The following is an 11,287-nucleotide window of genomic DNA, read 5'->3' on the forward strand; positions in this document are numbered from 1 at the left end:
TAAGGAATCCTACTTCGCGGAATTTCATTTATCACGGTAGGGTCTAGAACCGATTAACCGCGATAAACGAGGGTTCACTGTATTTTGAAATCTCTGGAGTAAATCTTTTCTTTTTACTGATATCAACAAAGCCATTTGATTAGCCATGGTAAATGTTTTATTGAACTAGGAATCAAGATAGGGATTACTCACTTGATTCATGATTTACAAAATCATAATGGCTTTAGCAATCATTTACTATCTCGAGCGTCAAGATCTTATTTATACAACATGGTGATTAAATGTCCATGCTGTCTCCTCTCCGAAATCCTAGAGAAAACATGTAAAAGCATTATATCTAAAATGTGAATTGCTGTTAAAATATATTATTAATATCATTGTTATAATTGTTCAGAATATTACATAGTAGTTGAAAATTAGGGCTTTGACATTAAATAGACATAGATCAAAACCAGGGTTTTCCAATTCCTAGCAGTGATAATCTCTCTAAACCTCAATTTCTTCATCTATAAAATAGGAGTGCCGTGAGAATGATGCAGAATTATTCATTTGAAATGCTTAGTGCAATGTGTGGCACCTAGAAAGTTTTAGAGAACGTTAATTGCTACTATTGTTGAACATGAAGAGATGGGGAAGATTCTAATGTATTATAAATCCAAATAGGAACGAACTAAGGAAGCAGTTGTTTCATCACTCTGCTCACAGCGATCTTGTCTGCAGGAGATCGGAAGGCATCTAGCTAGTCTATGCATTGGTCTCAAAAACTCCCTGCCATCAAGTCAATCCCAACTCATAGCAACCCTATAGGTCAGGGTAGAACTGCCCGTGTGCTTCCAAGACTGTAACTCTGTGGGAGTAGAAAGCCTTGTCATTCTCCGTGAAGTAGCTGTTGGTTTCAAACTGCTAACCTTGCAGTTAGCAGCCCAATGCTTAACCACTAAGCCACCAGGGCACCTTGACTTTGGTTTACACTAAGGCAAAACCCAAAAGGAACTCTTTTCTGTGGGTTAAGAAGCAAATTAGATCATTTAATTGAGAATAATCAAACCCACACAATTGAAGAAGCTGTAGTTTCACTTCAGTGAAATGAAGTATATTTAAAAATAATACAAGGCGATGTAAATACTACACAGTGAAGAGCTGATAGTAATTTCTACTACTTACCTCAGACTGACTATTATACAGGAAGTTTATAATCTAGTTCTGCATTTCTGTTCATTTTGGAGATTAATCTCAGTTTAAGAGGCCCTGTGTTACAAGTTGAGTTGCTAGCCAGAGTCAACCGTTCAAAACTATGAGCCTCTGCAGGAGAAAGGTAAACTTTCTGCTCTTGTGAAGACATACAGTCTCTGAAACCCTCAGGGCAGTTCTCCACTGGAGGCCCAAAGCAGCTCTATGGCAGTGAGTTTGGTTTGGGTCTTGTACAGTGAACTTGTAATACGTTTTCATTAGGCATTGAGATAAAATGTTTACCATACCCAATTTTCCTAAAGAAGCGTACTTCTTGTACTAGACAGTAATTGTTGTATATAACTGATTTGATTTCCTCCTGTTCCTTTATGATAGAGTTATATGTCATTTACAATTTCTATAACCTTTTTCCATCTAGAGTTATTTATGTTTTAATTTTCTTACTTCATTTCCTGGTTATAGTTTTGTATGTTATTATTTTGTTCCTATTATATCTACATTTTTGTTGTCAACTATTTTAAATTATTTTTTAGAAGTAGGTTAACATAAGTAATTCAATAAAATAAATACCTTCTCTAATTTACATTCATCAACCTATACATGGCCTATGATCAATAAGTTAATCAACTATCTATAATGGCTAATATTTTAAGAAAATACCCCCACCAGTCACTCTGTGTTCTGAGAAGAGGTATCAAGGTCTGAAGAGAACTGCAGTCAATTTAAATATGATGGGTTTTCCAAAAAATTCTAATAAAAATAGAATGAAAAGGTAATGAGATGTTTTCGAGTTGCATCGAGTGTGTTTCTCACGATAACTCTTAAGATTATCTTAAATTAAGTATATAATCGAAACTCTTCTGAAAACATACAAATTAGAACCTCAAGTTATGTTACATTAAGATGAATTTATTATTTTACATAGGTTTTACTAATGGAAGACTCAGAAAAATATGAGGTGTTCAGTCAGCTAGATAGAGAAGAGTTCCTGTTTTGTCTTTTCAAACATTTTTGCCTTGGCGGAACCCTTTGTCAGTATGAAGATGTGCTTGATCCATATCTGGAGACAACAAAACTTATCTATAAGGATCTGGTGAGGTAATGTTGCTAGATCATAATGTGTAAATCTTTGGTTCATTGAGTGAATTACTTAACGGTGGTGGGATTAAACTACATCTTCCAGTCGTGGCAACAGTCAAATTATATAAAAATGGCATCGCCTTGATCATAGCCTCCTTTTTTCCCTCCGGATTCTTTCTTCCTAGATTTCCTTGACCTTCTCTTAATCCTCGGTCCCTTTATTTTAAATCTTATTGTCTTCTCCTTGTTTCCTCATTCAGATCTTTTACCTACTCTATTCTTATGAGTAACTGCCCTCTTCCCAGCCTCCTCTGAAATCTCAAGGAAACACAAGAAATTCTTCCAGATGCTTGAATTTGCTGGACTGATAGTACAATGTATATACATATACATTTGTATATACTAGTAATATATGTGTGTATACACATACATGTACCCACCTCTATATAATAAAATATACAATTTAATTCCGAAGTTATATGTTGTTGGTAGGTATCATCAGGTCATTTCCAATGCACAGCAACTTGCTGTACAACAGGGCAAAACATCCCAGTCCTGCACCAGCCTCACACTGTGTTGTTGGAGCCTGTTGTTGCAGCCACTGTGTCAGTCCGTCTGTGGAGGGTGCTCCTTTTTCTTGCAGCCGCTGCACTTTACCAAGTTTGATGTACTTTTCCAGGGATTGGCCTCTCTTGACAACATGTCCAAAGTATGTGAGACGGTCTCACCCTCCTTGCTACTAAGGAGCATTCTTGCTGTGCTTCCTCCACGACTGATTGGTTTGTTCTTTTGACAGTTCATGACATTTTCAGTATTCTTGGCCAGCACCATAATTCAAATGCAACCATTCTTCTTCTGTCCTCTTTATTCAGTGTCCACCTTTAACATGCATATGATGACATGGAAAATACCATAGCACGGGTCAGGTGTGCCTTAGTTCTCAAAGTACCATCTTGCTTTTCAACACTTTAAAGAGCAGCAGATTTATCCAGTGCAGTACATCATTTAATCTATTGACTGCTGCTTCCCCTGAGCATTGATTGTGGATCTAAGCAAGACAAAAATTTTCTCTCCATGTATCATGATGCTACCTATTGGTCCAGTTGTGAGGATTTTGGTTTTCTTTACATTGAATTGTAGTCCATAGTGAAGGCTGCAACGGTTGATTTTCATCAGCAAATGCTTCAAGTCCTCCTCACTTTCAGCAAGTAAGACTGTGTCATCTGCACGTCCCAGGTTGTTAATAAGCCTTCCTCCAACTCTGATACCTCATTGTTCTTTATATATTCCAGCTCCTCTGATTATTTATTCAGCATACAGATTGAATAAGTTCGGTGAGAGGACACAGCATTGATGCACACCTTTCTTGATTTTAAAGCATGCTGTATTCCTTGTTCTGTTAGCACAACTGCCTCTTGATCAGTTTGCATATTCCGCAAGAGCACAATGAAGTGCTCTGGAATTCTCATTCTTCCAGCGCTTTAGTTTGCTTTAGTTTGTTATGGTCCACACAGTCAAATGTCTTTATACTGTCAGTAAAGCACAAGGAGACATCTGTTTGGTGTTCTGTGCTTTCAGCCAAGATTCAGCTGATGGATGGATATCCCTGGTTTATGACTCTTCTTCTAAAATCAGCCTGAATTTCTGGCAGCTCCCTTCCAGTAGTACTGCTGTCGTTGAATGATTTTGTTGAATACATGCAGCATCATTTTACTCGCATGTAATATCAATGATATTGTTCTATAATTTGAGTATTCTGTTGGGTCAACTTTCTTTGGAATGAGTATAAATATGGATCTCTTCCAGTCAGTTGGTCAACTTGCTGTCTTCCGAATTTTTTTAAATAAAAGAGTGAGTACTTCCAGTGCACTCTTCAACAGCTTGTTGGAACATTTCATCAATTCCGGGAGCATTGCTTTTGGCTAATGCCGTCGGTGCAGCCTGGGCTCCTTCCTTTAGTACCACTGGTTCTTGATCATATGTGACCTCTTGGCAAAATTATATAGTTTGTTTTAAATATTCTATTGAAATAAAATTTTTAACACTTTCATTAGCACTTCATTCACATGTCATACAATTCAATCATTCATATCAAGATGAGTTGTACAATTGTCACCATATTCAATTATAAAACATTGTTTTTCCTTATAGTCATTGTTACTTGAATAATTAATTTTTTATTTTGTGTAGGTGTATAATTAAATTTTTTCTAATTGTGGCAAATATATACACAACAGAACATTCTCCAGTTCCACAACTTCTACTTGTATAATTCATTGTCATTGATTATACTCTTTGTGTTGTACAACCATTACTGATAACCTTTTCTAAATTATTCTACCACCATTGACATAAACCCTGTGCCCCCTATGCAACAACTCTTTCCCCTTCCACTATGGAAACCATTGATCAAATTTGGTTTGTGTGTGTGTGTGTGTGTGTGTGTGTGTGTATCTGGTCCACACAGAGAAACCAAATTTCTATCAATTGTACACATCTGGGTTTTTTGATAGAGTATTCACATATCATACATTTTCATGGTTAAATCGCTTTTAAAATGAGTTGTATATACATAATCACAGTCAGTTCTAGTGCTCCCTCCCCACCGCCTGCATTCATTGTCTGCTCCCCAAATCACCTCGCCCTTCCTATCTCCCACTCCCTGGAGTTTTTTCTTTTTCTTTTTAAAGATTAAAAGAGTTAAAAGCTTTCCAAATCTCTGTACTTTTACGGTAACTGAAGTGAATGTATACTGGTTGTAAAATGACTTGGTATTTTTTTGTAAACAAAGGCTTATAGAAGAAAACATAGCATCCTAATGTTTAGGCATGCCAAAGAAGGCTCTGGAGTCTGTATTAAAATGAAAGAAAGAGTGTTATTGAAAGAATAGAACAGCCAAAATTGGGCAGCACTTTGTGAGGATTCACAAAAGTACTCCAGCAGTGAGTAGCATCCTCCACGGAGTTTAAGTACAGAAAATTCAGGAGTTCACAAGAAAAAGATTCTAATTGGCTGAACTTTACAAAGGCTTATGTTGACAGACACCAGACAGTTCCAAGACGCCCTGAACATTGTTTTGTTGATCATAAAGTTTAAGTCAGTTAAAGCATTGTTAATCTCTGGCTATTTGGGGGCCAGCCTGAATATTCTGGGTGCACGCTGTGAGTAGGAGTGCTGAAAGGGGAGCCCACAGGTTTCCTGAGCTGGCCTTTTTTTTTTTTTTTTTCAAAATCAGCTCAGAATAATGAGTAAACAGTAAAAATGGAGTTCGCCGTGCAGCTTCGACAGATGTATCTTAATATATCGAGTAGGGTTTTGATGTACTAAGTCAATGTTGGTCTGCCTGCTAAGAGTTCAATCCTCTTGGTATAGCTGTCTTCTGCTTTTCACACACCATAATTTTCAGTCTTAAGTCAAACATACCTGTAACCTGAGGACTTAAGTAAAAACTTTTAAGTAAAAATTTTTCATAATCAAATGCGTAGTGTTTTTAGGCAAATGTTTGAGCTATAACACCAATACACCAGATTCAAAACAGGATGTTATCAGGGTGAGCGTCAACAGTCAGGAAAGTCTGGATGGAATGGAATCCATGGGGGCTGGCAAGGAGGAGGGCAGCCTATTAGAGTACTGCAACACATTTGATATTCTGGGGAAGACCCAGGAGGAAACCAACCTAATTGAGGCAGTACTTTTCTATAGGAACCACTAAGTATTCCTCTAGGACAGCAGTTCTCAACCTTTGGGTCGCAACCCCTTTGAGGGTCAAACGACCCTTTCACAGAGGTCACCTAAGAACATCGGAAAACAAATATTTCACAATATATAATTACATATTCTTTTGTGATTAATCACTATACTTTAATTATGTTCAATTTGTAACAATGAAAATACATCCAGCATATCAGATATTGACATTTTGGCTCATAACAGTAGCAAAATTACAGTTATGAAGAAACACCAAAAATAATTTTACGGTTAGGAGTCTCCACAATATTAGGAACTGTATTAAAGGGTCGCGCCATTAGGAAGATTGAGAACCACTGCTCTAGAAGTTATTCATCTAGAATCATCTAGACGTTACATCCATCTTTCCCAAAGTGAAGAGCAATACAGCCCTCTCTAGAAGGCATTGGAGTGATCTGTGTGTGTGTGTGTGTGTTTGGGGGGGGGCGGCGGTGGGAGGGTAAGGGCGGGCCAAGCCAAAAACATGCCTATACTTTTTCCTGAAGTATGGGCTATAGTATATGAGTTTTTCATTGTTCAGGGAGTGGGGAGCACTGAGTAAATGTTTTTTTCATTGCTGAATAAGGAAAGAACTTATTAGAAGTAAACAACTTCATTAGAAAATTATAATTAGAATAAATCACACATATTTATTGATGATGTTTTAGATGCCAGCACAAAGCAGTTGAATAGATTAAGTGATCTCAGAGTCTCGTAAAAAATATGTTAGTTTGCTTCCCACAGATGTTCTCCTATGGCTTTCCTAATTTTAGTCAACTAATATGATTTGGTTTAGCTGTTATGTAATTACTGGGATTTAATAGTTGATATAGTTTGTTACTATAACAATTGTCACAGAAATATGTAAGAACACCTACTTCTTATCTACATTAATAGGTTCCAAAACCCGAGACCTTAAGCTAAATTGATGTTACCCTAAAGTCTGGGGGTCCCAGCTTTGGTGCCTTATCCCCCTTTGCTCAGACATCTTGGTATGCACATGGTGTAGTGGGCCCTCCTTCCTCCACACCTTCTCTACCACCAAGGAGCCTGCAGACTTGAGGTGGCTAGTGGTGGTGATTGTGTGTTGCTTGCCACCCACTTCTTCCCACTGCCCTCCGTTCACCCTGGCCCACCACTCTGTGCCATCCCTTTTCTCTCCTCGCTCTCCACTCCCACCAACTTTCCCATCAACTTTGGCCCTCATCCAGCACCCCCTTGCCTGTGCCCACTCCCTTCTGTGGCCAGACCATGACATCATAAACAAATGGGAGAAATCATTCCACAACAGTGGACCACAGTCTCTCTTGTGGCCCGTTTGTTGCAAGGCCTCCAGTATATCATTTAGGGTGGCCTGCGGGAGGCGCTCTGGGCCCAGCCAGAGCCCTGCTTGGGGCGTATTTTTTCCTAAATGTAAGATGTTGGGTAAGGAGATGGTGGGTAAGTAAAGAGTAGATTAAAAAGTAAGCACAGTTGGAACTTGCAGTAGCTTCAGTCATTTACTCATAATTCCCGGCCTCACATCTATCTAGGTATTTGAAGGCTGCTGGAATATAATTTCTAGATGTCCTTAGGTGCCGTAGTGAGAACACTGCCTGGCCCTAGACCATCCTCACTATTACTTTGATTGAGCACATTGTTGCAACTACTGTAAAGTAGGTCAGGGGAAAAGATCCTCATAGAGATGTATTGATACAGTAGTTGCAACAATGTGCTCAATCAAAATAATTGTGAGGGTGGTCTAGGACCAGGCAGTGTTTTCGCTACCTGAAGAATGAGTGAGTAGTGACTGAGTACCAGAGAGTTAATAGCATATAGTTATTAGGAGACAGCCTAAGATACTAATGAAGATCACTTTATTTTGTTTGATTTTTTTTCTTAAGAGCTATAGGACAAATGTCTTCTTCTTGACTTATAAAATAAAAAAATTTTTTTAGAAAAAGATCAAAGTAACAGTAATATAAGATCAGAAGTAGAATAGAATAATATGATTTATTTCTATTAGGAACCAACTTTTTGTGAAGTACAAATGGTGTTTTTTTTCCTTTTTTTAAATTTACTATTATATGTGCTAATAGTGAGTGGGTAATTATTAAATGAAGTCTCAAAGCTAAATACTGCTGTATGCTATTTGATAAGCATAAATACAAGGTTTCTTTTACAACTTTGGTTTACGTAAGTGGTGATATAAAAGCAGTATGATGTGGTGGGTATGCACTGGGCTTCTAACCACACGGTCAGCAGTTTGAAACAACCAGGCTCTCGTGGGGAGAAAGATGAGGCTTCTACTTCTGTTAAGAGTTAGTTTCGGAAACCCAGGGGGCAGTTCTACCGAGTCCTATAGGGTCACCATAAGTCCGAATTGGCTCGATGGCAGTGAGTTTGGTCTTTTTTATAATACAAGAAGCCTTTGGGTAGTGTAAGTAGTTACTAGATTCAGCTGCTAAACCACAAAACCAGCCAGTTAAAACACTCTGGAGCACAGTGACACACATGGGGTCCCATGATTCAGATCTACTCAAGGACAACCACAAGTACTATGCACAAATCATAAGCATATAGCTCAGTTAATTTATATATATATGTGATGGTACACATATAACCATTCTAAGATTTAGAATAACCTATAAGCAAACATGTGTTTTGTATTTTGACCGGCAGTGGTTATATAGGTGCATACTAATGTCTGTAGTGCATACTAATGTCTGTAACCATCCCTTGGATTAGCATAATATTTTAATTATTTTAACATTTGAAATTAAATCTTTTTACCACAATGTATCAAAAAGGATTCCAGAAATGGCCCAACTTAATTTTTGAACATAATTTAAGGTTTTTTTCACCTTCCTTTAAATGTCAAGTTTTCTTTGACAAATTTTACAAATATTAAATTTTAGAACTTAGTGTATAACCATTAAGGATTATGTAACTTTTATGTTTACTAGAATACCTTCTTTAACCCCTAATGGTTTATACCTTTTTTCTAAAACATATGAAGCATCTTTTAATTAAGATGTCACTCTCAAAAGATAATTCTTAGGTGAAAAATTATGAATTCAACACCTGTAAACTCTTCCTTCTGTTTTAGTGTAGCAGTTTATCATCAAACCTATTGTAGTCTATCAACTCAGTATGGGTTAGTTTCTTATTCTCCCCAGACATAGCTGACTGCAAGTCATAAAGCACTTGTTACAGCTTCTCCACGTCTTTATCACTGCCCCTGTGAGTCTCCAAGGCTATAAATCTTCACTGAACCAGAAAGCCTCACCTTTCTCCCAAGGAAGGGCTGGTAGATCCAAACATCTGACTTGCAGTTGGCAGCCCAAAGCATAACCCACTACAACACCAGAGTTCCTTTCTACGTGAATCAGAACACCTAAACAAATACTAAAAAAGGATCAGTATTTAAAATGCATTACATGGTGGGAGCCCCAAGACTGTTGCCCTTAGTCACCCTTCACAGGGCTGGAGCTAAACTCACTCCATGTTAAAATAACCAACCATTTAAGATTAAAAGAGCAGTATTTGCCCAAGGACAAAGTTCAGAGAGTTAGGACAGAAAGAAGATGGAAACAAGACATGGGAAGGAGGAGGATAAAGGGGATTTCAAAGATGAGTTGAATCTGAGTGTATAAGAATTATTGATTGTAAAACTGAGATCTGCTCTGTAACCCACCATCTAATTCATAAGATAACATTAAAAAATATTTTTTATTTTAAAAGTACTTTTTTTTTCTTCCTTTTTTAGTGTTCGGAAGAATCCTCAAACCAAGAAAATACAAATTACATCTTCTGTCTTTAAAGTTACAGCATATGTAAGTGTTCAGGGGAAAACAGTTTATTTCTTTTTCAACTTTGAAATTAGAGAAATTAATTAACAAACACTTAACAGCACTGCTGACTTTCTCCAGGACGCCATTCATTGTGCCTCCCTGTCACCCCCTGCTTCTAACAAGAGGGCAACAACTTTGTTTTGCATTTCCTGTTGTTAGTATCAGTTCATTTCCTGGGTTTTCTACTTGACAGACTGTCCGGGTATGCCCCTTTAGTCAGTGTGACATAAATGACTCTATGTTTCTCTTTTGTTGTGGTTGTTACAGGAGTTCTTTATAGATTCTGGGGATTGAGCCCAAATGTTTTCTCCCAGTCGATAGGTTTTCTCCTCCCTTTCTTATTCTCATCCTTTTTGCATGTGCAGATCCCACTATACTAGTATCTTTTGTTGAAAAGACTATCCCACCCCCCTACCCGCTGAATGGACTTTGGCACACTTGTCAAAAATGAGTTGATGGTAGCTGTTTGGGTTTACTTTGGATTCTCAGTTCTGTTTGTATTGGTCTCCATGCCTATTTTGATGCCAGTACAGGACAGTGTGGACCATTTCAGCTTTAGTTTCCCACTGCCAGCGAGCGGATTCCTGTGTAGAACAAAGCAGACGGACTGCGCCTCGGGTTCTGAGACTGTCACCCTTTACAGGCGCAGACTGCCTCATCTTTCTCCCATGAAGCAACTGGTGGGTTTGTACCCCCAACTTTATGGTGGTGGTCTTCCGCGTCTTCCTTCTCCCCCTCCTTTTCCTCTTCATTTAATGACCTGGAAAATAAGAACAGTTTTAGATTTACAGAAGATTATTGAGAAGATATTGAAGAGAGAATGCATGACCAGTTTCTTTCATTAACATATTACATAGAATGGGAAATTTGTTACATTTAATGAACCTTTTTTTTTTTTACCTTCCCCTTTACTCAAGTTAATATGTATCTACCCTCTAGTAAGTGATTTACTTTCCCTCCCCTCCCATCTCTGGTAGTCACCCATTTGCAGCCAGTTTAATCACTTGTTATTAATAATGTTGGAGTTAAAAAGAAGAAACTCACTGCCATTGAGTTGATTCTGACGCATAGCAACCCTATGTTGGAATTAGCAAAATGGTATGCCTAAAAGAAAAGATAATGACACTTAGTTTTTCTTAAAACTTAAAGTTGATAGGGTGTTCATTTATGGCCCCTTCCCCTGGCTTCCTCTCTGGTGTGCACATCTAAAATACCCTTGACTTAGTTTGGAATGAAATCTGTGGCTCGGATGGAGCAGAGCACGGTTCTCTGGTGTGTCAAACCACGGCTTCTACGGCCCCCCAAACCATGCTGTAGATGCCTTTGCATCACAGAATCCAGTACTTGAAGTTAAGCAACATTCTATGCTTAATAAACAAAGTAATAAACAAAGACAAATTCCCTGCTCTCATAGTACATATAGGGTAAGTACCTAAAGGAAGCAAAGAATACAAGGA

The 11,287-nt window shown here is 38.0% G+C and overlaps 1 protein-coding gene across 1 annotated transcript in view; it reads left to right on the top strand.

Annotated features, from left to right (window-relative positions):
* CFAP300 (cilia and flagella associated protein 300) overlaps positions 1-11,287 on the top strand; it is a 35,615-nt gene that overhangs the window by 22,216 nt on the left and 2,112 nt on the right. The window contains exons 5-6 of the mRNA XM_004709012.2: positions 2,117-2,289; positions 9,746-9,812. Of these exons, the coding sequence (XP_004709069.1) occupies positions 2,117-2,289; positions 9,746-9,812 (240 nt within the window). The remainder of the gene's footprint in view (positions 1-2,116; positions 2,290-9,745; positions 9,813-11,287) is intronic.

Source organism: Echinops telfairi, unplaced genomic scaffold, assembly GCF_000313985.2.
Source record: "Echinops telfairi isolate 266 unplaced genomic scaffold, ASM31398v2 ScPeMD7_7421;HRSCAF=8459, whole genome shotgun sequence".
Taxonomy (NCBI): Eukaryota; Metazoa; Chordata; class Mammalia; order Afrosoricida; family Tenrecidae; genus Echinops; species Echinops telfairi.